General features: G+C 61.6%; 1 protein-coding gene across 1 annotated transcript; it reads left to right on the forward strand.

Annotated features, from left to right (window-relative positions):
• Positions 1-1,976: 1,976 nt before the first annotated feature.
• TSPOAP1 (TSPO associated protein 1) lies at positions 1,977-26,918 on the forward strand (the record flags this gene model as incomplete). The annotated part of the gene is made up of 32 exons (XM_082603165.1): positions 1,977-2,306; positions 3,121-3,228; positions 3,512-3,640; positions 4,296-4,475; positions 5,035-5,220; positions 6,449-6,526; positions 6,611-6,694; positions 6,944-7,033; positions 7,184-7,306; positions 7,553-7,657; positions 9,088-9,138; positions 9,471-9,491; positions 10,284-10,488; positions 11,087-11,259; positions 12,466-12,581; positions 12,867-12,976; positions 15,804-16,634; positions 16,806-16,957; positions 17,293-17,670; positions 17,756-17,995; positions 18,324-18,503; positions 19,087-19,927; positions 20,561-20,656; positions 20,744-20,898; positions 21,508-21,676; positions 22,056-22,127; positions 22,552-22,584; positions 22,776-22,879; positions 22,966-23,037; positions 23,254-23,364; positions 23,997-24,058; positions 26,504-26,918. 31 exons carry the CDS (start codon positions 1,977-1,979, stop codon positions 24,024-24,026), a joined length of 5,553 nt encoding a protein of 1,850 aa, XP_082459291.1. The 3' UTR covers positions 24,027-24,058; positions 26,504-26,918.
• Between the last annotated feature and the right edge of the window lie 880 nt (positions 26,919-27,798).

Raw genomic sequence — 27,798 nt, forward strand, 5'->3', positions numbered from 1 at the left:
AACATGCATGCATACATATATCTGTGTGAGTATGTATAGACAATAATACAGTGTCCCCCCACATATATAGAGACAAATTACAGTGTACTATACACACACGTGTGCCCTGACACAAACATCAGCGACACACATCGTGCACTGCTGCACATACTGATCCGTACACCGATTTAGGGAAGTGAGGAGGTCACCTCTTTCTCATGCCCCGCCCCACTGCCCCGCAACAGTTCCATCAGCTCTGGCCTGGGTGGAGCCCACCGTCAGCGGCTCTGTGGCTCAGTGCGGCTGGTGCTATTCCACAGGGGCACCACACGGGGGCCCCCGACCTTAGGCAAGACCGGCTTGAGTCTCAGGTTCAGGTGGACTGAGTCTCAGGTTCAGAGGCCTCTCTGAGGCCCTTGCCGACATCCGTGTCTCTGGGGACTCCACCTAGGCCTCTGCCCCCATATAGAGGCTGGCCTACGGGTCTGGGAGTTCCACATCCTTGTCCCCGAATGCCATTTTCCCATAGCAAAAAGGCCCAAGACTAGACAGAAGATGAGCTTCCTGACAGTCTGGGGCTAAGCCAGCCCAACAGGCCGCGTGGCCTTCCCTGCTGGCCCGAGATGGCCAGGTTGCCCCCAAAATGCAACCTGCCAGGAGCAAGCGAAAGCAATTCCCTCAGCCTATTTCCACCTCTGTCTCTCTGCTTCTATCTTCTTGTTGTCATTACCTTGATTTCCCTGTCTCTCTCTTTGTTTCATCTCAAATCCCATCTTTTCTATTCCTGCCATTCTCCATGGCTGGATCCCTTGTCTATCTGTCATGCCAACTCCTGTCTCTGTCTCTACCTGGCTTGGGCTGGGACTGATGTGGGGAGAACTGTCTGCAGCCCCCCGGTCTCTGTACCCTGGAAAATGTGGGTGTGTGTGTGGGAGGGGTGGGAGGTCACATGTTGGGGGCACTGGGCCGAGATCCTGTAAGGAACCTGCTCTTCCCTCTGTCCCGACACTGCCTGCCGGTCCAGCCCACCAGTCCAGCGCCATCACCATGGAAACCAGCAGCCGACTTCCTATTGGTGGGTAGGAGGGGAGGGGGGAGGGGAGAGCTGGCTCTCCCTCACTCACCCCCTTATTCTGAGGCTCAGCCCTCCTCGGCGCCCACCATTTCAGGGCTCCGGGACTGTAGGGGACCCTTCCAGTCCCCAGAGCCGAGGCCAGCAGGGACAGAGACTATGAGGCAAGCAGCCCACCGACCCAGGCCTCCTTAAGACCAGCCCAGCCTCCTAGCAAGCTGGCGAGCAGCAGCGGAGAGAGAAGCAGGAGATAAAGGACCACAGCAGACCTTTGGGGATCACCCCAGCAGCTCCCGTGGACCCTAGCCAGGCTGAGGGATCGTGATGGATGGTCAGACTCACAGACGCTGACGGACACACCATGACAGCGATGCACACAGCGGCACAGCACTGAGACACTCAGACACAAACGGTGGCAGCGTCACACACTGCCACAGCCCTGCAATACAGAGAGCCACACACAGAGACAACCGGCAACTCTGAAACAGGCACAGACAGTGACACGCAGAACCACTACCCCGTGGCACGCACAAGTGGGGGCACCCATCCTCCAAACACACACGGCAGCTGACCGGCACAGGCGGGCCTGGAGACACGCGCACACCCTCACCCTCACCCGGGCACGGCTGTCGGTGGCCTCTGCACATCCTCCCCACCCCAACGGGGACACCCGTGCTCCTCCACACACTTGCGCACACACAGCCACGAACAGACACAGCTCGCGTACCCCCGGCTCAGCCCTGGCAGCCCCGACTCCTGCAGCCTCCTTTGTGGGTGAGGAAGAACCCAGTCAACCTTGGATGGAGCTTCGGTGAAGCCAAGAGCTCAGAGAGGAAAGGGTCTGGCCTGGCGTGACCCTCACCAGCCCCTCCACCTGGCTGGGTGATGTCCCCCCGCCCGGGTCCTGGGGACACTTGGCAGAACCATGGAGCAACTGACACCCCTCCCCCGGCCGGGGGACCCCGGAAACATGGAGTCATGGGCACTGCCCGCCTGGCAGAGCTGGACTCCAGGCCAGGGGGGCGAACCTGGAGGTGCATCCCCAAGCATTGCCGATACTCCGGCAGCTCTGCGTGTTGGAGAACTGAGGCCTGAGGAGAGCTCCGAGCCCGAGGGAGCCCGAAGCCCCAGGTCTGTGGGGGGCATCCAGCCTGAAAGAACAGAAACTGGGCTGCCCAGCCCCGGGCCGGGAGCACTGAGCTCTGGACTCAGCTGCCAGAGGCTGGAGGGCAAGGAGGTGGAGGCTTTCTCTAAGGTAAGGGTGCTGTGGACGGTTGGGGTCTGCGAGGTCGGGGATCTCACCATGCCCTCCAGCCTGGCATGACACGCAACTTCACCGCCCACCTCTCTTCTCCGGGCCCATCTCTGTCTGTGGGTTCGTCTCTGTGACTGTCTGTCCTCCCTCCTTTGGTCAGGAATCTCACTGGCTCCGTTTTTTGCCATCTGTCTGTCCTTCTGACTCTGCCTTCTCTGTCTACCTCTGGCCCTCCCCCTTCCCCCTCCCTCTGTGAGTCTCTCTCTGACTGTCTGTCTGTCTATGTCTGTGTGTCTCCTCTGCAAGTCTCTGTCCTTGGGGGCTGGAGGATACTGGGGGCGTGTGGAGGTGTGTGATGGAATCAGAGTCCAGAGGAAGCAGATTCAGGGGAGGGGGCTCAGTGCTGGGCTGAGCCAGGGAGGACAAGTTTTGGGGTCGGTACGAGCAGTCTCCTGTAGAAGATGGAGGGACCAGGACTTTGGGGGACTCAGGGGCCCTGAGGAGCCTGGAGGAGTGTGGATGGGAGCTCGAGCTGGCATTTCCCAAGAGGGGAAGATGGGCAGGGATGGGAAGAATCGAGGACTAGCAGACAGGGTGCCAGGGTTGGGGGACGCTAGTGTCGGCAGGCTGGACTGAACAACCCCTTCTCCTGGGTCTCCTGTGCTCCCCCCGGAGGCCTGAACTGTGTGGGAGAACCTTCTCGTCTCCATGTCTCCTTGGACTGTGGAGGGGGAATGCTTCCCTATGGAGGGCTCTGGTTTCCACAGGTAGGGCGGGTTCCTGAGTCGCTGTGCCCTGTCCTTTCCCGTGTCAGGGCGAGCTGAAAATGGGCTTTGGGGACAGGCCCAGTCTGGAGCTGCTGAGGGCCGTGGGGGAGCTGCAGCAGCGTTGTGCCACCCTTAATGAGGAGAACCAGATGCTGGTGAGGCTTGGAAAGCGAGTCCGGGTCCGGGTTGGCGCTGGGGGGGGCAGACTCAGACACCCCGGGCCTCTGCCTCGGCGTCCTCCTCATCCCACGAGCATCGCTCCAGGTGGGAGCTCCATGGAGCTGACATGACCCCAAGACCCGGAGAGGGAGAACCCCTACCTAGAGTTGCCAAGAACCCCACTGTGAGCCCAGGACTCTAGCCCAAGGCCCGGGCTGCTGAGGATTGGGTCTGGGGGGTGCTCCCCACATGCCCCAATTCTGGCTGACCCCTTGTCAGAGGAAGAGCAGCTTCCCCGAGACGGAGGAGAAGGTGCGGAGACTGAAGCGGAAGAACGCGGAGCTGGCGGTCATTGCCAAGCGCCTGGAGGAGAGAGCCCAGAAGCTGCAGGAGACTAACCTGCGGGTGGTGAGGCTGGGAAGCCACTGGATGGAGGCTGGGCGACCAGGGAAGAGGGGCGCCAGGGCTGGGCCGGAGAACCAGAACATGACCCCAAGACCCGGAGAGGGTGAACCCCTACCTAGAGTTGCCAAGGACCCCACTGTGAGGCTTGGGAGTCACGGACCCTTAGCACCTAGGAGAGCAGGAACCCAGGGGCTGAGGTGTAGGAAGGGCAAATGCCAGCCAGGCTAGGAGGCTGAGGGTTTCTGGAGCTACAGGAGGGAGGGGAGGGCTGGGCGGGGAGTTTCTGAGCAGGCGGGGAGCAGGATTCTGGATCACCACGTGCTGGTGCTGGCTGCAGCGTCCGCTGAGCTCATCTCTGGGTGCAGATCTGCTGGGGGCAGGGATGAAAACCCATCACAGGGGCAGCCCTCAATTAGCAGCATCCTTTGGGCCTAAACTAGGATGTGCAGTTAACCCTTTCACTCCCGCTTGAGGGTGGCAGGGATTGATTGGGTCAAAGGGAGGCTGTTGGTCTCCTGAGGGTAGATGCAGACCCAGGGTAGAAGCAGGAGGCCACACTTGTAGGTTTTCATCCCAACCCCTCCTGTGGGAGGAGCTGAGGAGTGGGAGGACCGCCCCAGCCCTCAGATGACGTTGGCCTTACCCCTCCTCTGGCCAGGTGAGTGCTCCCATGCCCAGTCCAGGGGCCAGCTTGGAGTTGTGCCGGAAGGCCCTGGCCCGCCAGCGAGCCCGGGACCTCAGTGAGACAGCCAGTGCCCTGCTGGCCAAGGACAAGCAGATTGCTGCCTTGCAGCGGGAGTGCAGGGAGCTGCAGGCCAGGCTCACCCTGGCTGGCAAGGTGCGAGGAGGCCCTGGTCACCCCTTCCAGCTCAGCCCTACACAGGGCCGCCTGCTCGGCAGTGTGGGATGTGGACTGAGATGTTAATGAGATGTAAATAAAGCGAGAAGGTGGAGGCTGCTGGGGAGTAGGTTCCCCTGGCAACGGCCCAGGTGGCAGCGGGGAGAGAAGGAGCCTGAACCGAAGTGGGTGGAGCCATGAGTCCCAGACCTGGGAATTTCTGGGCTCCAGGCTTCAGGCTGCATGCCGGTGGGTCTGACTGTATGAATCCACACATACCTCACACTAGTGTGAAGAGATGTTCTCAAGGCATTTAGCACAGTGCCGGGTACGCCGTGCGTGCCCAGTAAACGAGTTCCTGGGAATATTTGCACACGGGCTAGCGGAAGCATGTGGCTCTGTAAGCATGCATCTATGACCAGGCATGTATGCATGGGGGGATGTGTACCCTCCCCCGCCCCGGAGCCCCTCCAGTCAGGCGGAGGGCGGGCTCTGCTGGGCATGGCGTGGGGCTGGGCAGGGGTTAGGCCCGACTCCCTTCCTTGTCCCGCGACTCCAGGAGGGCCCCCAGTGGCTCCACGTGCGGGACTTCGACCGGCTGCTGCGGGAGTCCCAGCGGGAGGTGCTGCGGCTGCAGAGGCAGATCGCCCTGCGCAACCAGAGGGAGCCGCCCCCGCCGCCTCGGCCCCCAGGTCGGGCCGCCCCGGCCAGAGCAGGGGCGCCCGCCCCCGGGGCCCCGGGAGAGGTGAGCGCCGGCGCATGGGCAGGTGTGTGGGTGTGCGGAGATGGGGGTGGGAGCGGCTCGGGGCCGCTCAGGGCCCCGACGACGCGGTGGTGGCGTGCGCACTGCAAGGGCTTGGGGGACTGTCCCCAGCAGGGAGCAGGGTCCTCTGCCCGGCCCCCGGGGCTCGTACCTGCGCCGCGCCCGCCCCCAGGGGCTCGAGGTCCGCCCTCCGCAGGCCTGAGGCCCGCGGCCCGCCCCGCCGCCCCTGCCGTGCCGCCAGTGGTACGGCCCGGCTGCAAATCCCCGGTTGCCCTGGCAGCCAGCCGGGGCCCAGCCCGCGCCGCCGCCTCCCGCCGCAGCCGCCGCAGCGCGGGGACGCCCCCTTCAGCGCCCGCCTGGTCCGTCAGGCCCGGCCCGGCTACTCGGGGGCGGCAGTGTGTCCGCCCCCAGCTCCAGGTACGGGCGACCCTCACTGGGCGCCGGGCTGAGGTGGCCCCTGGTCCGAGGGCTAGGGACCCCGCTCCGGACCCCCAGGACCTAGAGGTCTGGCTCCTCTCCATCCTCTGTACTGGGCAGCACTTAGGTCCGCCCCCTTCCGGGAAGAGGGGAGGGAGAAGGGACCTCCTGGCGACCAAGGCCTCAGGGTGTGGGATACTTCTTGCTCAGATTTTGCCCCTCTGCCTGGCCCAGAGAGGGAGATGCATCGCCCATCAAGACCTGTCCGCCTCCGGAGTTTGCCCCGATAACTGGGACGTGCAACAGTGTGGGCTTGGTGGAAGCTGGGAGGAGGGTCTGGCCAGGTCTGCAGGCTCTGGGCCGAGCCCAGATTCTATGGATCCATAACCCTTAGCTCTGGGGACACCACATCCCTGGGGGCCCAGGCAGCCTCCTAGTTCTCTGCCAGTCGCCGAAGGACACCGAGGACAGTTATTGAGCGCAGAGCAGGGCTGGAAGCTAAAAAGGGAAAGCTTTGGCCTGGATAAGGGACCCATCTCCCAGGGCACGCGTGGGTCTCAGGATCTCAAAGCACTGTGTCTGGAGGACACGGGGGTGCGGCCTCTGCTCTTCCACATCAGCTGGAGATGAGGGGATACGGTGGGGGGCAGACGGCACCCCTACTTCCCGGGCAGGGATCTCTTTGCTGACCGTGAGATGGGGTGGGACCCTCCCTCAGACAGGTGGGGCTGGGGGTAGGCTGCCCTGAGGCCCTCTTCTCAGGTGCCAGCTCTCTGCCCCTGGCCATTTCCAGGCCACGCCCCAGGAGGATGTGGACAACCCACCCGTGGTCCTAGGGGAGCCAGAGACACAGCAGAGGGTGCAGCAGCTGGTAAGTCCCAGGTCGAGGGCTGGAGGAGACCCATTCTGGGTGGATCTGCCTTCCCACCTGAGGAGCTCCATTCTGACCTCGCAGGAATCAGAGCTCAGCAAGAAGCGGAAGAAATGCGAGAGCCTGGAGCAGGAAGCCCGGAAAAAGCAGAGGCGATGTGAGGAGCTGGTGAGCGCCCAGCCTGGAGGGCCTCCCGGGGGGCCAGCTCCACCCTTCCCTCAGGCCAGCCCGGTGGTGGGCTCCCCTCAGCTCTGCTTGCTTCCCTCCTGCCCAGGGAGTGCGCTTGTCCTCCCGTTCTGCGGGGCTCCCCTTTCCTGGCTGATGCAGGTTCCAGGTCGGGGAGGGCAGTGTCCTCTGTGTGGGGAGAGGAGGAAGGTGGGCGCTGGGACCCTCCCCAGAGGTCCTCTGGTCTCGCAGGAACTGCAGCTGAGGGAAGCCCAGAGTGAGAATGCCCGCCTCGTGGAGGAGAACTCCCGGCTCAGTGGGAGAGCCACGGAGAAGGAGCAGGTAGCGGCTCTGCCCAGGTCCTGCTAGGCCCCTGGTCCTCCACCCACCACCCCGGACTGGGCTAGAGTATGACGCATACTCTTACCCCTGGCGAGGATGCTGGGGGTTGAGGCTCACACCCTGCACTCCCTGGCGCTGCCCGCTCTCCAGGTGGAATGGGAGAACGTGGAGCTGAGGGGCCAGCTCCTGGGAGTGACGCAGGAGAGGGACTCGGCCCTTCTCAAGAGCCGGGGCCTGCAGAGCAAGCTGGAGAGCCTGGAGCAGGTGCTGAAGGTGAGGGGCCTGTGTGTGTGTTGCGGGGGCATCGGTCCCTGGCACAGGGAGAAAGCGGGACAGTGGCCCTCTGTGGGGCACTGGGGTGTAGGCCGAGTCCTGGTGCCGCTGGCCCTTCCCTTCTCTAGCCTCAGTTTCCTTTTCGACAGAGAGTATCTGGAGGGTGTCTGAGGCACCCTCACCTTCGATCTTCTATAGGAACAGTAGAGCAGGGCTTGGGCCTTGACGCGGGCTCTTGCGTTTCAGCACATGCGGGAGGTGGCCCAGCGGAGGCGGCAGCTGGAGGCGGAGCACGCGCAGGCTCGGCTTAGCTTGCAGGAGAAGCAGGAGGAGGTCCGGAGCCTGCAGCGGGTGGGTGCAGGGTTGGGGGGGCCGAGCGGGGGAAGGGTGGTAGGTTGCCGGACCCCGGCTTTACCGTCACTCGGCCAGTGGGTATTTACTGAGAACCCACTGTGTGCCAGGCACCATGCCGGGCACTGGAGGGACCGGGAGGGGGCCAAGGTCAGGTCCCTGACCGATCAGCAAGTAAACAGATCCAGGAGTGAGACGATCCCAGTCACGGACAAGCGCAGTGGGGGAAGTGACCAGGGTGATGTGACACAGAGTGGCTGGGATGGGGTGAGCGGTCTCTTTAGAGAGCTCGGCAAGGAAGGCCTCTAATACCTCAGGGGCCAGAAGGAGCCAGCTGATGAGCACTCCAGGGAAGGGGAATAGATGTGCCAATGCCCTGCGGCAGGAAGGAGCTTGGGGGTGCAGACCAGTGCGGCTAGAACGTGGTAGGATGGACGGAACAGCCTGAGTGGGCAAGAGCCAGATCACATCAGGCCTCAGAGGTCACGGGAAGGGTTTGGATATTTTGCTCTCTGAGTAGTTAGAAGCTGTTGAAAGGTCCTGAGCAGGGGAGTGGCATGATCTGATTCATCATTTTAGAGGATCGCGCTGGCAGCACGGCAGAGGATGGACGGGGCAGTGGGCACGGAAACAGGGCAGTCAGCTGCCGGGTGGCTGCAGGGGTCCAGGCGGGAGATGGTGGCTGTCTGGATTAGGGTGTAGCAACACAGATGGAAGGAAGTGGATAGATGTGGAATATTATTTTGGGCACAGAACTGACAGGATTCACCATGGGATTCCAGTTGAGTGCCCGTTCTTTCACCCATTTGCTGACCAAATGGAGGGTGAGGCCTTTCACTCTCCAGGAGTGAGGAATGAAGGCCCTCAGATGTGAGAGGCAGGGAATCCTGAGTTCCATTTTGGCCAACTTCGGGCTGTGTGTTAAACACTCAAGTGGAGATGTCCGTAGACAGCTGGGTTTATGAGTCTCGAGTCCTGGGGACGCTGGTCTTGGAGACAGGTTTTGGAGTATTCAGTGTGTCTAGTCGGGTGACTCGAGGGGACCCTTTGGGAGAGAGTAAAAGCAGGCCCAGCACTGTGCCCTGCGGCGCCCTAACACTCCAGAGGGGTAGAAGATGAGCCGGCAGCAGAGGCTGAGGAAGAGCGTCGAGAGGAGGGAAACCCTGGGGCAGGAGGTCCCGGGAAGAGAGAAGCAGCCTGAGGCCCCTCTCGACCCTGTTGCGCTCTGACTCCATTCCGGGTGGGGGTCAGTGGGAGGAGGCCTCGGCCCCTTCCCAGCCCCCTTCCCTCTTTCTCCCCCGGCCCGTCCTCTCCCCTCCTCCCCTTTCTCTCTCCCTTCGCCCTCCCTACCCTCCCCCATTCCATCACACTCTATCCCACCCCCATTCCTCATCCTTCTCCTCTAGCGTTTTGCCTCCTCCCACCTGTAGGCCCAGGCGGAAGCCCAGAGGGAACACGAAGGGGCCGTGCAGCTGCTGGAGGTGGGTCCCTGGGGGTGGCCATTAGCTCTGCCCGCTTCGGGGAGGCTGGAGAGGTTCAGAGAGCGCTGGAATGGGTGGCGTGGGTGTGTGGGGAGTGGGCTCCCAGGAAGGGCCCCTAAGTGCTCTGGGGCCTGGGGGGGATCCCCTCCCCCTTTGGCCCTGCAATATCCTTCCCTTTAGCAATTGCTTAGTCGGTCTAGGGAGCTGACTGGGCGGGGTCCGCTTGGGTCCCTCCTTCCTTCCCTCCCTCTCCGGGCAATGACCTCCAGGGTAAGGCTTCTAACCTTCCTCTGTGCTCTAACCTTCCTCTGTGCTTTCCTCCCCTGCCACAGTCTACCCTGGATTCCATGCAGGTACGTCCTCCTGATTCCCCACCTCCCTGCGGGGGGGCCTCCCCAACACCTCTCCAGGCTGGCCGAGCTGCGTCTCCTCCCTTAGGTCTAAGGGGTTCCAACCCTCATGTCCAACGATGGGGGTGCAACTGGTAGCAGACCTGAGACTCCGTAGATGGGCTGGGATTCTCACAGGACATGTGGGCCACCGCCTCGTCCCAGATCTGCCACTGTGCTTGGCACACACAGGCCCTGCCCGCCTCTAAAACCTAGCCGCTGAGACCTTGAGGAAGTCCCTCGCCCGTCTAACCCATGATCTCCTTGACGGGGACTCTCCTGATCCCTGAGAAAAATTCCTGGGAATTGGTTCATTCCTGTCACAAAGATGTCCCTGGCTCCCGTGTGGGATCTCTCCGGGGACTTCTCTGAGGGCAGGGATTTGGGTCACTGACTGTGGCAGGGTGACAAGCCACGGAGCTGAGAAAACTGCTGAAGTGATACTGTGGTGGTGATGGGGGTAGGGCGACCCCTTTTGGCCTAGAAAGCAGCCACAAGCAGGAAGTGCCGCTGCCTGGGGCACGAGGCCTTGCTGCGAGAGTCAGGGCTGGGAGTGAGGCTGGCCCACAGCTCCCGGTCTTTACCCTCAGCTGCCCACTATTCGGGGCAGTGGGGCAGCCAGGCTGAGGGTTCGTGCCCAGGCCTAGGGGCTGGGCAGATGTGATCTGAAGCCTAGTGCGGGGCTGTGTGGAGATGGCACAGCTTGGATCTGGCAGCTTTGGTGGGTCTTGTGGCTTATCGTGGCTCTTGGCCCAGGTCCGGGTTCGAGAGCTGGAGGAGCAGTGCCGCAGCCAGACCGAGCGCTTCAGCCTCCTGGCGCAGGAGCTCCAGGCCTTCCGCCTGCACCCGGGCCCCTTGGATCTGCTCACCTCCGCCCTGGGCTACAGTACCCTTGGGGACCGCCCGCCAGCCCCCTGCTGCTGCTCCACCCCCCAGCCCTGCCGGGGGTCTGGCCCCAAAGGTAAGGTAGACCCCAGTGACATTAGCCTGGAATCCCCAGGTCTGGGGTTTTTTGTAGAGAGCAGAACTCAGGGTCAGAGAAGGCTAGCAACTCACCCACAATCACACAGCAAGTTAGAGCCAGGTGTGGCTTGAGCCAGGCTCCACTGGGGAGAAACAAGCCCACGGGGAGCACCTCGGCTCGCTGCTCCTCCCCTTCAACAAGGTCTCTGTGGCCGTGGCTGGGAGGTGGGCACTAGGAGTCAGTAGCAGGCAGTATGGGCTGGTGAAGAGCCAGCTGGGCGTCAGTCGGATCTCGTGGTCCCAGCTCCACTCACGTAACAGTTCTTGATGCTGCTAACGCTCTGTGGGCCGCGTGTTCTGAGCTGTAAGACAGGAGCATCCAATGCACCTCATCAAGCTGCTCTGAGGAGCCCATGAAATAATATATGTAAATCACCTCCACCTCCACTTAGTAAGTTCCCCCCCCCACCCAGTATTTCCCTTCTTGTAAGGAAACTTGGCCATGGAGGGCCTGAGCCCTAGATCCAAGAGGACCCTTGGTCTCTGGTCGCTCCTCAGGCCACAGACCCCAAGGCTACATGTCATCTTTTCTTTAGACCTTGACCTCCCGCCAGGCTCCCCAGGGCGCTGCACCCCAAAGTCTTCCGAGCCTGCCCCTGCCACCCTTGCGGGGGGCCCCCGAAGGACGGCCAAGAAGGCAGAGTCTCTCTCCAACTCCTCTCGCTCCGAGTCCATCCACAATAGCCCCAAGTCATGCCCTACGCCCGAGGTCAGTGCTGGGGCGGGGCCTGGGGTCTGGCTCTGCTGTGGGGAAGGGGGGTGGGGAGGTGACCCAGGAGTTGGGTGGCCGCTGGCCCGTGTGGGGTCTGAAGTGGAGCCAGGCCCCGGGAGAGAGGGGCCCGTGGATTCCTCCCGGTGGGCGGGGAGCTCAGGTGGGGCCCATCCCACCCTCCTGCAAGCCCTCCCTTGGGGCCGCCCAGCCCCACCCCTCTGGGGCCCAGAGAGGCCCTAGAGTCCTGGGCTGGATGGAGGCAGGCACTTTGGCGCCAGGATCCGCCTAATGAGGCTGGTCCTGAGTGTCTGTGGCAGAAGCAGGCGGTCCTTTAAGAAGGAGCACAGGTTCCGGGGTTCAGGTCCCAGCTTTGTCCCAGGCAAGTCGCTGCCTCTTTCTGGGCTTCGGTTCCCTTGTCTGCATTTGGAACTAATAACCCCGCCTCGTGAGGCTGCTGTGAGGATTACGTGAAAAAATACAAGGGTGGCACCTCCCTCGGTGCCGGGCACACCGTAGACGCTTAACGTGTGGCAGCTGTTACCACTACCAAATTCTCTGGTGTCGCTCACAACCCCTCTGATCACCTCATCCCTCTCTCTACCTTCCAAACCCCGGGAAGTGTGTGGGCCGGGAGGGTGGTCGGGAGCAGCCCTGCCGTCGCGGGTGGTTTCGGGGGGCTAGAACCCGGCCGCGGCCTCTACTGCCCCCTCGTGGGATGGAGCGGTGGTGCTGGCTTTGGGTGCCCCGGTTTCCGCTCCCGGTACCCTCGTCACGGGGCCTTCTCGGCCCCTTCTGCCTCCTGGCCTCCAGCTCTCCACCATCCGAGTGCTTGGCGGCGTTTTTACCTTAAAGAGACAGACTGTCGTGGGACACCCTCCCCAGCCCCTCCGCCACCGGTGTGGCTGGCCCCCTCTCCGATGGGGAAAGTGGTCTTATTTACTGGGCTGGTGCAGAAAAGAGGCCGGGGCTCAGGGAGGGATCTAGTGTACCCCGCCCCACCCTCCCGTCCCTTGAGCCAGGGCACCTGGGCTCCGCCAGGCCCTGCCGGCTCAGGTGCTGAGTTAGAAAACATCGGGCCCATCACTGCCGGCCTTGCCCAGCATCTGCTCAGTTTCTCTTCTCAAAACGGTGGGTCCTCCTCTGCCTGCTTTGCCTTTGGCCCCTGGGTCCTGGAGGGGACTGGCCCCTTCTGCGTGTCCGCAGGTGGACACAGCCAGCGAGGTGGAGGAGCTGGAGGCAGACAGCGTCTCCCTGCCGCCAGCAGCCCCGGAGGGCAGCCGGGGAGGAGCCAGGATCCAGGTCTTCCTCGCTCGCTACAGGTGGGCCCTCACCCCTGCTCCCCATTTCCCCAGCACTTGGGCTGTAAGGGAGAGGGGGCCGGTGAAGAGCGCGGCCTCTGGAGACGGCGGGGGTGGGGCAGGGACCCCAGCGGGACATGCCCTCTTAGCCTCGTTGGGCTGGGGTGGGCGCAGTGGGTGCTCCACGTGGTTAAAGGGGGACAACCAAGTCTCCGTAGAGGCCGAGTGCACTGGCGGGGAGGACACGGGACACGGAGACAGAACGTCCGTCGCTGTCCTCCTCCTCCTCTCCACCTCCCCCAACAGCTACAACCCCTTCGAGGGCCCCAATGAGAACCCAGAGGCAGAACTTCCGCTCACGGCTGGCGAGTACATCTACATCTATGGCAACATGGACGAGGATGGCTTCTTTGAAGGTAGGAAGGCGGGGGGGTCATTCCGTCCATCCGCCTGCTTTGAAGCTCCTCTTCCCGAAGACCTCCACCCATCTGTATGCTCTCAGCCCACTGTAACTTCTCAGGCTCAGTGGAAAGGCATCCAGAGACCCGGCAGCCCGCGGGGAAAGGGAACGGAAGGGCTGTGGGAGCAGCTGGTCTGACTCCAGACCTGCCCAGAGCAAGACAGGGCCTACGACGGTCCAGGTGGCGGACAGCATGCCACAGGGAATGTCGGCTAAGTTCACTCTTGTGCTGGCAGACAGGGCATGGCAGCGCTTAGCACGAGTGACCTCGAGGTCAGGCATGTGGCATAGATCTGATGCTGGACCCCAATCAGTGTGGGGAGGAGGAATCAGGGTCCAGAGCCCAGGAACGGGTGTTAACAAGTGGTTAGCGGTTGTCAGGGCCCAGGCAGGGCGTGAGCTTCAGGGCAGTTCTACAGTGCCCATGGGATGGGGCAACCGCAGCAGATGCCCCATTACTGAGACTGGGCAACAGGGCGGGGCCTGCAGAAGAAATGGCCTGGGAGACTCCACACGGTGGCCCTGGCCAGGCACCAGGCTGCATCCTTCCACAGTAGGGAGGATGGCACTGTACGGAGACTGGGATGCGGGCTGGACAGGGCAGGGTGAGGGCTGCAGCCGTGGGTGGGGATTTAGGAAAGCGGTTAGGTCTGGGCCTGTAACACGCAAAGCTTTCAGAGCCTGCTCAGTCTCTCCTCCTTGGGCCCCGCGCCTGCTGTTTGAGTAGGTGCTGGGAATGATGGTGAACAGCTCAATTCTCCATAAGGATGGATAATGGAGAGCAAGATTAAATAGCTCCTGGGAAAATGCTTTTTTTAATTAAAAAAATAATAATAAAAACACCAACACCTTTTTTTGGAGGGGGGCAGCTAAAACATAAATATTAACTAATTACTAGAATTTGAACTATGCAATTTGGGTTAGATTGAAAGGCATGTAGACAACTGGGTGTAGGATGCCCTATTCCTCCTTCTCATACTTCAGCTAAGTGACTGCTTCTTCTGTGTCTGGTCCCCCCTGGGCTGCTCTCAGTGGCTCAAGCTTCAGGGGCACGAGACTGACTCTGGCCCAGGCTCCAGCACCAGCCTTTCAGGGCTGTGGATCTGCTTAGTGTGATGGTTCTTACCGTTAACCTCACACCCCATAGTGTTAGTGCTTATATTAATTTCCTAGGGTTTCTGTAACAAATTTCCACCAACTGGGTGGCTTAAAACAACAGAAATGTGTTCTCTCACAGTTCTGGAGGCCAGAAGTGTGAAATCAAGTTGTTGGCAGGGCCACACTCCCCCCCTGGAGGCTCTAGGGGAGAGTCTGTTCCTTGCCTCTTTCAGTTTCTGGTGGGTCCAGGTGTTCCTTGCTTGTGACCACATCGCTCCAGTCTCTGCATCTGTGGTCACATTTCCTCCTCTTCTCTCAGTGTCTCTCCCTATGTGTCTCTTCTAAGGACACTTGTCATTGGATTTAGGACCCACCCAGATAGTTTGGGATGATTTCATCTCAAGCTCCTTAACTTAATTGCATTTGCAAAGACACTTTTCCCAAATATGGTCATATTCATAGGATCCAGGGTTTAGGATGTGGACATATTTGGGGGAGGCCACCTTTCAACCCACTACAGTGCTCACGTTATCTAATTTATTGAAAGTCCCTTTTGTTTCTTCTTCAAGTTTCCTTACTTTTTGTTTTTCCCTCCTAGCATAAGTAGAGAGAGAGGGTGTTGGGGAACTTATGCGCCTTCCTGCAGCTCAGGCCTGCCTACACCCCCCAAACCCTGGCCCTCGCTCCTCCTTTCTCCCAGTAAGGCACACCAGCCGCCAGCTCATCTGTGCCCCGGGAATCTTTCTCCTTTTCCCAAATCGGCTGTGACGTGACAGACTGTGTGTCCAATTTCTTGTTTTTCTGATGTCTCACAAACAAAAAACAAACGCTTTATAATACTTTATTGCCAAGTGTTCCGGGCAACTGGCACAGGGTAACAGAACTTACCTTCAGTCGCTGTCTGAACTGACTGCCAGTCATGCTCCTGGACCCAGGCCTGCTGTGGGTCTCAACCCCTTCTAGAACCCACAGGGGATTCCTTTCTCTGGCAGGTATGTCTTCTGTGTCTAAAGATTCCTTCCTAGACTCTGACCAGATGGGCGTCCCTCTCCCTTTGAGGATGTCTGTTTTCCACACAGGGAAGTTGAGGGGCACCCCCTCCCTCACTCCTCAGGCCTGTGTAAAATGACAGTTTTCAAACATACGGAAAAATTAAATAGTACGATGAATACCTAGGTACTCACCACCTAGATTCAACAGTTGTTAACATTTTGCCATAATTGCCTTTTCTGTATGTAGGTTAAAAAGATGATTGAAAAGCAAGTTGTAGACAGATGGTATTTTACCCAGACATACTTCAACATGCATCTCCTTCTAAGGACATTCTTCTGCATCCTTGCAGCATCACCTGGGAGCTCGTGAGAAATGCAAAATCTCAGCCCCACCCAGACCGAGCTGAGTTAGAATCTATATTTTAACAAATCTCCAGGTGATTCATATGCACATTAAAATGTAAGATGCCTGTCCTATATAACTACAATACTGTTATCACACCAATGAGAATTAACAGTAACTCCCTAATCCAGATCTTGACTGCTCCTGTCTTTTAAAAAGCGGTGACAGGTAAATGTTGATCTGAACCAGACGCTTAAGGTCACCCACTAACCATTGCTAAAATGCATTTATTGGACTGCTTTTTCTCTACCTCCTCTCTGTCTTCCCCTCCCCTGCCCTCCCGCCACCAGGGGAGCTCATGGATGGCCGAAGGGGCCTGGTCCCTTCCAATTTTGTAGAGCGTGTGTCCGACGACGACCTCCTGACCTCCCTGCCTCCAGAGCTGGCTGACCTGTCCCACAGTTCAGGCCCTGAACTCAGTTTCCTGAGTGGCGGCGCGGGCAGCAGCAGCAGCGGGGGCCAGAGCAGCGGGGGACGCAGCCAGCCCAGAGCAGAGGAAGAGGCTGCGGGGGCCGAGCTCAGGCTGAGCCCCTCGCCCGAGCGCCTGGGTGAGCCCCCTGCCGCGCCTCACCCCCGCTGTCTGGCTGTCCTCAAGCAGCTGGCCCACAGCGTGGTGCTGGCCTGGGAGCCGCCTCCTGAATGCGTGGAGCTGCGTGGCTACCACGTCTGTGTGAATGGGGAGCTGCGGCAGGCCCTGGGGCCCGGGGCGCCCCCCACGGCTGTGCTTGAGAATCTGGACCTGCAGACTGGGCCCCTCCGTGTCTCTGTTCAGGCCCTGACCAGCTGGGGCGGCTCTGACCCTCTGCGCTGTTGCTTGGTGCTAGGGGCCCGGGCCGGGGTGGCACCTAGCCAGCTGCGGGTCCATCGACTGACAGCCACGTCCGCTGAGATCACCTGGGCGCCCGGCAATAGCAGCTTGGCCCATGCCGTCTACCTCAATGGGGAGGAGTGCCCGTCCGCCTGCCCTGGCACCTACTGGGCCACTTTCTGCCACCTGCGGCCTGGTACGCTCTATCAGGCCCGAGTGGAGGCTCAGCTCCCACCTCGAGGGACCTGGGAACCAGGCTTGGAGAGGCCAGAGCAACGGGCTGCCACCCTGCAGTTCACCACACTCCCAGCAGGTAGGTGGGCTTGGGCACCTGGTGTCTTTAACACCTGGCAGGTCAGGCCACGGGTGGTGGCCGAAGGGGAGACCGTTGCTACCTGCGTTTTTAGAGAAACGGCAAAGTGGGCTGTTAACGTCTGGCAGGGAGTGTGCTGCGTTATTGGGTCTTGTGCCCCCCTCCCCCCAGGCCCACCTGATGCCCCCCTGGACGTGCAGATTGAGCCAGGGCCCTCCCCTGGCATCTTGATCATCAGCTGGCTCCCGGTGACAATTGATGCTGCTGGCACCTCCAACGGCGTCCGGGTCACAGGCTATGCCATTTATGCTGATGGGCAGAAGGTATGCCCTGGGGACTGCCCACCTGTACCCTGGGATCGAGATGTGGGTCCCTCCTCGCCGTGCTCAGAGGCCTAGTCTCCCCAACCTGGCACAGAGGCTGCCTGGCCCTGGCATTTGGGCACTAAGTAGCAGATTGGTTAAGAGCATGGGCTCTGGTAGCAGGTGACTGGCATTCCACCACTGAAACCACGTGGCCAGGAGGCTTAGATGAGCCGTGGCACGCCAAGGGCGCCGTGCCTGGCATGGTGCTCGTCACGGTGGTTGGCGGTCGCGGAGTCCTCGCACCTGGCCGCCGCAGCCTCCCTTTCCTGTGCCGCGCTCCGTCCACCCTGCAGGTCATGGACGTGGCCTCCCCCACGGCGGGCAGCGTGCTGGTGGACTTGTTGCAGCTGCAGCTGCCGCAGGCGTGCCGCGCGGTGGCCGTGCGCACCATGTCGCCCCACGGCGAGTCGGCCGACTCCATCCCGGCTCCCGTCGCCCCCGCCCTGGCTGAGGCCTCCTCGCCAGCCAGGGTCTCCTGCCCCTCCCCACGACTGGGCTCGGAGGCCAGACCGCCCCTTGCTCCAGCCTCCCCAGGGCCTGGAGACCCCAGCTCTCCCCTCCGGTGCCCCAACCCCTGTGGAACTCGAGAGCCCCCCGGGGGCTCCCCAGCAAGCTCTCCCGGAGAGACGCCAAAAGGATCCTCAGAGGAGCCCCCAGTGCCTGGCTCTCAGGTACCCTGCTGGGGAGAAGGGGGGCAGGTAGAGACTGGGAGAAGGATCTGGCGCTTGGGCCCTTCCTCAGTGCCTGCCATTCCAGGAGGAGGCTGGGGCAGCTGTGCTGGGTGCCCCAGGGGACAGGAAGGCCAGTGAGCCAACCTTGGGAGAGCGAGTTCCTGGCCCTGCAGCTTCCCCCCTGGCCGAGGAGGAGGCTGAGTGGACCGCGGGAGAGGCCTGCCCGGCCCCTGGCTCCACCCAGGGAGCGCTGGCCCAGAGGCTGCCCTGTGCTGAGGCCTGCCGTGCAGGAGACACGGGGCCTGGGCTGAGGCCCAGGGCTGAGGTACGGGGCTGGGGACACTGGGCCACCTCAAGGAATCGAGGCCCCCCTCCCTGCCCTCTGCCAGCCCAGGTCTGGCTGTCCTCTCTGCTTGTCCTCTGCTCTGGTCCGTGCTCTATGTCTGGCCAGCTCTCTGTCACTTTGTCTTCCAGGTTTCTTTCCATTTTGGCTGCCATCCTCCTCCTTCCCCACCCCCTGCTCTGCGTCCCCCCCCCGTTTGGGGCAGGACCCTGTCTCCCTCTGCCAAGGGACCCCGTTCATTCTGGCTGGGGCTGACGCTGCCAAAGCGCCCTCCCTCACCTCCCTGTTCTTCTTCTTTGGCCTCTTGCAGAGAGAGGACACGGCCGAGCTTGGGGTCCGTCTGGGGAACTCCCTTGTGGACCATGGCCGCAACTCAGACCTGTCAGACATCCAAGAGGAGGAGGAGGCGGAGGCCGAGGAGCTGGGTGTCAGGACTTGCTCCTTCCAGAAGCAGGTTGCTGGCAACAGCCTCAGGGACACTGGGGCCAAGGTAACGGGGTGAGGAGGGACTGGTGGGCCCTAGACCTCGGGTTCTGGGGGCCTCTGCCCTACGTGTCCGCAGCGGCTCCAATGCCACCGAGTGCCGGCAACATTCTAGGTGTGTGGCCTGGGCCCTGTCCTGAGCAGCAGATAGGAAGTGGCTCAGGCTTGGCCTCCGCCCTCCTGGAAAGAAAGGAGAGAATGAGGCGCTCTTTTCTGTAACGTCTCCCCATCAAACCCACCAGACGCAGCGCCCTGGCCATCCGAGAGCTCGTGCTGGGAGCTTCCTAGGAGGGGGTGGGAGGCCTCCCTGCTGTTACAGGCATGGCCTGTTCCCTGACGCTTATACCCCTCGGGATCCCAGCATCTGGGCAGCCCGCTCTTGGGGGTGCCCCCTAATTCTTCCTCTGACTCTGCCCCGGACATGCTGTGTGGCTTTGGGCCAGCCTCTCTCTCTGGTCTTTCCTCTTGGAGGAAGCTGAGAGGCGGCTATGGGTTACCTGAAACCCCTGGCCTCATTTGAGGGCAAAGGTCACAGCTCTGTCCTTTTCCCACGGACCTCTCTTCCCTGCCGCCCTCCCCCCTCCCCCCAGCCCCAGCCCGACCCCTTCTGTGAGACTGACAGCGACGAGGAGATCTTGGAGCAGATCCTGGAGCTGCCTCTCCAGCAGTTCTGCAGCAAGAAGCTCTTTAGCATCCCTGAGGAGGAGGAGGGAGAGGACGAGGAGGACGAGAAGATGCGGGGGACAGGCTCTTCCTCCCGAGGCCCTGACCCGCCTGAGCCTGCATTCCTGGGGCTGGGCTGTGACAGCGGTCGGCCCCGAGGACCTGGCCTGTGTCCTTTGTCTCCCGAGCCCTCCAGGGCTGGGGACCGCCTGGAGGACATGCCTGGACTAGTTGGTGGAAGCAGCTGGAGAAAAGGAAGTGGCTCCCCCGAGAAGCCCCCCAACCGCAGGCGGTCCCCAGATCCCCGTGAACACTGCAGCCGACTTCTCAGCAACGGCGGGTCCCAGGCCTCTGGACGACCAGGCCCCGCCCGGGAGAGGGGCGGCCCCCCCGTGGGCGAGGGCACCAGGGCTGGACCGGAGGCTGGTGGGAGAGGGCGGCCGGCCCCTTCGAGGAGGTGCCCCCGTGGCCCAGCCCCAGAATCGGGCCTGGCCAGCTGCCTCTCCCCCAAGTGCTTGGAAATCAGCATCGAATATGATTCTGAGGATGAGCAAGAGACGGGCGGCGGGGGCATCAGCGCCACCAGCTCCCGCTACCTCGGAGATGGGGAGGCGTGGGGTGCAGCACCCACGGGGAGGCCCAGGGGGCCTCCGAAGGCCGATTCAGGCCCCAGCTCCTACCCACGCCTCCCGGCCTGGGAGAAAGGGGAGCCAGAGCGGAGAGGCCGCAGTGCAGCTGGCAGAGCCACGGAGTCGCCCTCCCGGGTCCGTGCCCTCTCCCCACGCCGGGCAGCCCCCTGCCTGCTGCCGCCTGGTGGCCCTGCTTGCTGCCCACCGGCCGCTCCCATTCCACGCTGCCGCCTCCATCAGCAGAGGTGGGGCTGGGCCTCCGGGTTCCCTCACCTGCCTCTTCCCACCCACATTCCACTGCTTTGCTGCTTCTGCCAGTCGGAACTGGGACGCACAATATTCTGTGGCCATAAGTCGCCAATTGCCGCCAGCCAGCCCCCTGCCTTTGGGCCGGGGGGCCCTTTCCTCTGCTTAGCTAGTTACGTCTCCAGGACACTGACTGTGATGGCCCGCATCACCCGGCCCCGACACCGAGAAGAGGCGCTCCTCTCCCACGCTCCGCGGCCAGCGCTCAGATCTAACCTTAGTCCCTCTACTGCACTCATCTGCTAAGGTGGCCCTCCTGCCCTTCCTCCCCACGTGGGGGCGTCTGATGCCTCCAGTGAGGTTGGGCCACGGCTCCAGGAGAGGAACGTGTGTCCCTGCTCTGCTGTGCCGCTTTCGCTGACCGGGCTGAGCTGGGGGAGCGCTTGCGGGGTCCTGCCCCTGCTGCGGTGCCCGCCAGAGGGCGGTGTGTCACTTCTGCCGTCTGTTGCCCTCTCTTTGCAGGCAGCAGAGACTGGGGAGCCCAGAGGGCAGGACGGCTCTGGGCGGAGGGACCCCCAGCGGAGAGGGGGCCGGGCCCCCAGGCCAGGCTCCGTGGAGCTGGGTGAGCACCTGTGGGGGCGCTGGGCCAGGCTGAGGGGGCTTTCCTGTCCCCTTGGCCAGAGCTTACTGCCACTGCTCTCCCCGACAGCCCCTCCGAGGAGCCCTCCAGGAGAAGCACTGGCTTGCCAGGACCTACCTGTCCGGGTCTTTGTGGCTCTGTTTGACTATGACCCCGTGTCGATGTCTCCCAACCCTGATGCCGGGGAAGAGGAGCTCCCGTTCCAGGAGGGCCAGATCCTGAAGGTGACCGACTCACTCTCTGGTCCCCCTTCCTCCCTCCTTTCCTGCGCTGGGGGTACGACAGCCACGCGTGGGTGAGAACACAGCTTCTAGAGCCAGGTGATGGGGGGCTGGGTCCTGATTCTGCCACATCTAGCTGTGAAGCGTTGAGGAGATTAGCTAACGCCTCTGGGCCTCATTGGTACAATGGGGATAATATTAAGTGTCTCCCTCACAGGGCTGTTAGAGGATGAACTCATTCAGTACCCACAGAGCCCTGAGGCTGCCTGGCGCACAGCACAACGTGATAGCGGTTGCTGTTAGCATTGTAACTTTTACTGTGCCTCCAAGTATTTATTGAAGGCTTTCGGCTGTGGCTCTGAGGTCAGGGGCGTCTAGTCTGGGCCGGACTGGGGGCATGGCTGTGCAGATAGTGGGTGACGACCACACGGAAAGGGCTGTTTTCTGTCGTCCCTCTGATCCGTATTCTTGGCTATTTCCCCCCACCTCCTGTTCCACAACAGGTACAGCCCCCTTCTGCAGTCCCAAGTGTGGTGCTCTGAGCTCGGGGCCTCGGGTGCAGGGAGCAAGCTGAACTGGCCTCCTGACACAACGGGTCTTCTTCGCGTCCAGGTGTTTGGGGACAAGGATGCCGATGGCTTCTATCGGGGTGAAGGCGGGGGCCGGATGGGCTACATCCCCTGCAACATGGTGTCCGAGGTGACTGCGGACAGTCCTGCAGGGAGACGGCAGCTGCTCCAGCGGGGCCGTGTGTCCCCAGATGTTCTCGTCGAGGGTTCAGGTATGACCTGCTCCTGCCCCCCCCCCTCCACTTCCTGCCACCACAGTGCCAACCCCAACACCGCCCCCGCCCAGAGCAGTTTGCATGTCTGGAGTGGCCGAGGTGCCCGCTTGGTCCAGAGTCTGGCAGAGCCACTGGGGCCCTCAGAGACTGAGGCCACTGTGGCTGCAGCAGTGAGCTTGCTGCCTGGAATGGGGGTTCACTGCCTAGGCGACGGGCCCTGTATTTTGGATCCGGGAGGTGGGGGATGAGAGAGGAATGCCCTTAGACGCTCTAGTGCAGGAGCCTTGGTACAGCCCCGAGAGAAGATTGAAGTCACTGTCCATCTCCCTCCCTCGCCTGGGTTTCTCTCTGACATCTGCTTGCCTTCCTGGACCAGGGAACGGTCCCTTTGTCTACTCCGCAGCTCGCACAGCTGGGCCTCCCCCCAAGCCCCGCCGCTCCAAGAAAGGTGGGTGAGACCCCCTTCTCCCTCGGGGGCCTGTGAGGATGGGAGGGTGGGGACACTACGTGGCTCCCTGGGGAGACACAGGGGAGGTCTTGAGCAGGTTCAGGGAATCGGGCCAGACCTTCATCCCCAGCCACCCCCGCAGTGGGCAGCTTCATTCTAATGGAGATGGGCAGTGGTTTGCTGGGACCTCTGTTCCAGAAAGCACCCGACTGTAAATTCTCTGCCAGCTGGAGCGAGTCACTTACCCCTTCTGGGCCTTAGTTCACTGCGAGAACCAAAGGGCTGGGCTGATGTGTGAGCGTCCTCCTCCTGCATCCCTTGTGTGAGGCTGATCATCCTGCCTGCCCTGCACCAGCACCCCCTCCCCCGCCCCCAAAGAAGAGGGATGTGAGGGGCGGGGCTCACAGTCATATTCTCTCCACAGCAGAGTCGGAAGGCCCTGCCCAGCCCTGTGCAGGTGAGGGGCCTCCCTGTGCAGAGGAGACTGGGGAGAGAGACGGGGCGGGGCAGCCCCTCCGACCTCTCCCCAGGGGCTACGACTAGCGGGCAGGTGGTGAATAGGGGTCGGCAGGCCTCCAGTGCCAAGGATAGTCGGGGGTGGGGGAGGCTCTAGAGAGAGTCCTGAGTCTTCTCCCCCTCCCCCCCCAGGCGCCCCCCAGCTGGTCTCCTCTCCTGGCCTGAAAGCTCGCCGCTCCATGGTGGCTGCATTTGACTACAACCCCCGAGAGAGCTCCCCCAACATGGATGTGGAGGTGAGGACCCTCGGATAGAGCCCAGCCACGCTGGGTGGTGGCAGGCACTCCCCGGGCCTGACACGTGCCTCTTGGTCTCTCCGTAGGCAGAGTTGCCCTTCCGGGCAGGGGACGTGATCACTGTGTTCGGGGGCATGGACGATGATGGTTTCTACTATGTGAGAACATGGGGGTGGGGGGTGGGGGTGCCCAAGAGGGCTCTCCCAGAGCCAGGGAGGGGGATGAGCAAGGGTTCCTGACGGAAGCCCGGAGGAGTGGACCAGGTAGCCTCCCATGAGAGTGACGTTGACCCCAGGCCGTCCCCCGGGGGCTTCAGGGTCAAGGGGGTGGGGGCGAGGCCTCTCCTGGTCTTAGTCTCAGCATCTCCTCCCCAGGGGGAACTGAATGGACAACGGGGCCTGGTTCCATCCAACTTCTTGGAGGGCCCTGGGCCTGAGGCAGGCGGTGCAGACAGGGAGCCTGGGACACCCCAGGCCGAGGGGCAGGTGAGGACCGGGGCTCCCGGCTCAGCAGTTGGGTCTCTATGCTGCTGGTGGTTGGAGGGGGGCAGGGGTGGGCAGGGCGGCGGCGTGCGAGGAGTGCAGCCGGGCAGTGGTCCAGGTGCGCACTGCGAGCTACCGCCAGAGGGAGCCCAGCCCGGGTGGCTCCCTCCCAGCGTGTGCCCCTCTGTGCAGTGGGGTGAGGCCGAGACCTTGATCCCCAGCTGCCCACGCCCCCGGCCAGTGCAGGTGAGGGGCCCTGTGGAAAAGGACCCTCAAGCCTCCCACACCTCTAGCCGTCAGAGCCCCTGGTACAGGGACCCTCCCCACCCCACTGCTGCATCTCTCTGTCTCCCAGGTACCTTTTAAAGCCAGATGCCCAGCAAGGCCCAGCAAGGCCCAGCTTCCTGGGTGGGTGGAGTACAATTAAGCTCCAGGTTCACGGGGCAGGGAGAGGGTGAGGAGGCCAGGCGCCAAACGGAAAGCCCTGGGTCTCCATGTGCGATCGTTCCAAAGGCAGGGGCTATGCAAAGCAGCACCTGCCCCTAAGGCCTGGTGACCTGGGCGACCTGGTGACCGGGTGGAGAGCGTATGGTCTGGCCGTAACCCATCTCCTCTCTTTGTTCCCTGTTCTTCAGAGAACGAGGAGGAGGCGAGTCCAGTGCTAGATGGAGATAGATATATGCAGAGAAAGCGACATGTAAGTGGGGACCGACCCCCTATGTCCACGTCACCCTACTCCTCGTGTCACCATAATCAGACGGCGCTCCTTTGTCTCAGACAGCGGAGCTGAACTGGCTTTTCCACCTTCTTCCAGGCAACAGGGGACGGAGCTCTTGCCGTGAGCCAGATTTGGGCCTAGGATCAGCCCCTCCCCTTGCTTTACTCTGGGCAATGCCAGCTGCCACAGGAATACATGTCATCCTAAGATATAATGTCCCATATTAGCTGAGTCCTCGTATTCTATAGCCCATGCGGCTTATAGAATATTATGTGACATTCGTATGGCTCATCAGTATATTATGATACTATACGGCTGTGGTATTATAATATTGTGATTATTATTGGTGACAGATGGATGACACTAACGCCACCAGTAATAACCGTCTCCCCCACCACAGTCTCCTCTGTATCATGACCTGTTAGGGAATCAGATGCATGATTTTATGTCCAACTCTCCATTTTCTCCGCTGGGGGGCATAAACGGGGAGGCTTAAACAGTTGGAGTCCGTAGATAACCCCAGACCATTCATCTCTGGGGCTCAGAGTCTCCCTCCATTTGCTTCCCCAGCAACCCCTCCCTCCTGGGAGCCCTGGGAGGGGGTGGGAAGGGCCTACCCCCGCTCCGCCCCACCCCGGCCAGCCATCAGCCCTGGCTAGTTGGCAAGAAACTCTTGGACCTCTGGGTGCTAGCAGAGCTCTTTGTGGGCGGCCCTGCCACATCACCAGGGTCTTAGGTGAGGGCGGGCCCCAGGCTGGGCACCCAGCACCTGCCAGCAGACTGCCAGGCTCTGGTGGGAGCGGGGGTTTGAGGAAGGGAGTGGGGGGCAGGGGATGGAGAACACACAGGCTGGCGGGAGCGGACGGGGCTGTACCAGGCACAGGAGGTCGCAGAGTGGATGTGGGAATTTGGCGGGTAGCGGGGAGGCTTGCTCGTGGCTCTCGTTTGCCCAGCTGCTGTTCTTAGGCCACTAACCGCACAGTCTGGGTGGGCCTGTGGCAGAGGGAGCCACTCACGGTGGCAAACAGCGCGAGGAGGAGATTCTGCAAGGGAGCCGTGGTAAGGGAGGGGCTACAGCCTCCAGAGCTGTGGCGGGCGCGGAGCGCCGCCCGACCGTGAGGCCCCTCTGGCCCCGGGCTCCCTGCAGCCCTCTCGGGGGCCATTCAAGGAAGAGTCTCCATCTCCTCCCCGTGGGGTGGGCACTCCGCCACTCCCTGAAGGCCCTCGGACACCGCGTCTGCTGGCCTGTGCGGGCCTGCTCCTCCGTCTGTGCGCTGTGCAGGAACCACCGTTCCTGGAGTGTGGCGCCCTCCTGCGTCCCCGTCCCTGCTCTCCCTTCGGTTGGGAGGGGATGCCGTGGGGGATTCGGAGCACCCAACCCGAGGGTCAAGTCCAAGGACTCCTGAGCCCAGCATCCTACAGAGAAACCCAGAGAAGGGGAGGGGCTTGCCCAGGTCCAAGTGAACAGAGCAGAAATGAGACCCCACGTCCGTCCCCTCCGACTCCCAGCTCAGTGCTCCCTCAGCATCATCGCGCCCGTTTGCCTCTCCGCGCTCTGTGGGGGCCAGTAGCCAGGCGGTGGGTTTTGGTTTGCGACCGTGGTTCCGTGACCTGGGGTCTGCAGGCCCCTGAGGTTGTGGCGGAACGGAGGCGGGTTGGGTTGGCTGTCAGGCCCTGACCTTGCCCCTTTTCTCTCCCATTCTAGCACTGGGCCAGCTCAACACAAGGGCCCCCAGTGCCCCCAGGCTGGCCCTGTGCTCCTGGCCCTGGCCGCTTCGCCGGAATTGAATGGGGGGGGGGGGCGCCACAGGGCCCGGGCAAGAAGGTGTGGGGTCTCCTCTCCAAGGGGAAGCAGCTCCTCAGGAAACTGGGCTCTGGGAAGAAGGAGTGATGCTGCATCCCGTCCTGCAGGCCCGAGGCCCCGGTGCACTGTCCTGGCTGCTTGGGGAAGGCCCTGGACTCTCATTCTCCCGAGCCAGCGCTCTGGCACTCGGATGGGAATTATACTCGGTGAAGGTCAGAGCTAGATGAGCCCTTGCGGATGAGTCCTCTGGATGGGCATCTTCCTCTGACAGGAGGGCAGCCTGAGCTGCAGCGTGCGGAAGCGAGTCGGCCACAGGGGCTGAGCGCCTGGGTCACAGAGCCAGGCCTGGCTGTGGACTCGTGACTCCTGGTTCTCCCACCTCCGCCTGGTGTCCAGCATGCGATGCTAGTCCCTTCTTGGCCTCCACACGCCTGGCCCGGGGACCCTGTTCCCTCGGACGGCGCTGGCCATCCTCACCAAGACTTCCCTCCCTGAAGGAGAGTTTGCACTGGATTCTGCCGAGCCCCCCACCCCTGGGCGGGCAGGGGCGTGGAGCCGTGTATATATGTACATACTCAGTGCCTCAGCCCAGCTTCCTCCGTCTCCCTTCCACTGCGCAGGCCCGGGAAGGACAAAGGCCAAGCCAAAGCGGACCTGACGCCGCCCCGTAGCGCTCCCCTCCCGCCAGCCGCCCTCCTGGCCTGAGCCCCGGGCCAGCCGGCAGAAAGCAGGAGTTGGGTTTGCCTTACTTTGCTCATCAGATTCAACTTCTCCTTTGCATCGTTTTCCTCTGGCCTGTGTTGGAGTCGGGGGCCTGGGGAAGAGGACAGATTTATGCAGCTATTTTCATACATTCCCTGTTCAGATTGGGGTGGGGGGCTCTCCCCCCTTACCCTAGCCACCTCCCCCCACTCCCCCTCCGGCTGGGTGAGTGTCTCTGCATGTTTCCTTTGCTGTGGTGGGAGATTGATTGTTGGACTGAATGCCCCCCCCACCTTGGTCTTCAGGGGTGTGGAATGGTGGGGGCGTTTGTTTAAAGAGACATTTTATTATAATAAAGTCTATTTTCACAAAACCCATGCTGGGCTCTACCTGGGATGAAGGACTCCTGAGGGGCGGGTCATGGTGGGCTTCGGACTCCACTTTAGAACCGAGAAGTTAACATCTGAAGGTGACTGGGATAAAACTAATGAACACCAAGAAGACCAAGCAGCCCTGGAATTCTCTTCCTAGGAAGGTTTGGCAGCTTCCTGAGTTCCTGGTTGCAGGGCCAGGTGTTCGGAGTTGGGTCAGGGTCCTGGAGGAAGAAAGTGACCTGGGAAGCGGGTGGGGAGACAGGAAGAGAGAAGGCACCTGTTTCAAGGTGGTGGACTGAACTGATTACATGCTGCAATCTTGATTCTCCTGGACCAAATTCATAGGAATAGTAGAGGTAAAAAAACCCAGCCAAACATGCAAATAAACAACATACATAGTTCCATTTGAGGAAGGAGGACACCCAATAGACTAGAAACAGCAGGATTTCAGAAAGGACCGAAAACAGATGGGAGATCACACTCAGAAACCTCCAAGCAGGGCACCTGTGGGAGAACTCTGCACAGAGCTCCACGCCTAGAGGTGGCACAAACAGCAGAAGGACCACAGGGGCAGTGACAGCGTGATTAGCTGGGGTTCTATGTGGGCAACCACCAGGCCGATGGTTGCACATTCTCCTTTTCTCCATGGGCCAAGGGGCAAAGGTGAGGATGGCTGCCCTTAGATGAGAATAGTGGGAGTGGCAGCTTGGATCAGAGCATGTGGGATCTTCCCGGGCCAGGGCTCGAACCCATGTCCCCTGTGCTGGCAGGCGGATTCTTCACCACTGTGCCACCAGGGAAGCCCCAGAAACACAACTGTTTTTTGTATTTTGGCCTTG

This window comes from Mesoplodon mirus (assembly GCF_964341445.2).
Source record: "Mesoplodon mirus genome assembly, chromosome: 18".
In the NCBI taxonomy this organism is placed as follows: Eukaryota; Metazoa; Chordata; class Mammalia; order Artiodactyla; family Ziphiidae; genus Mesoplodon; species Mesoplodon mirus.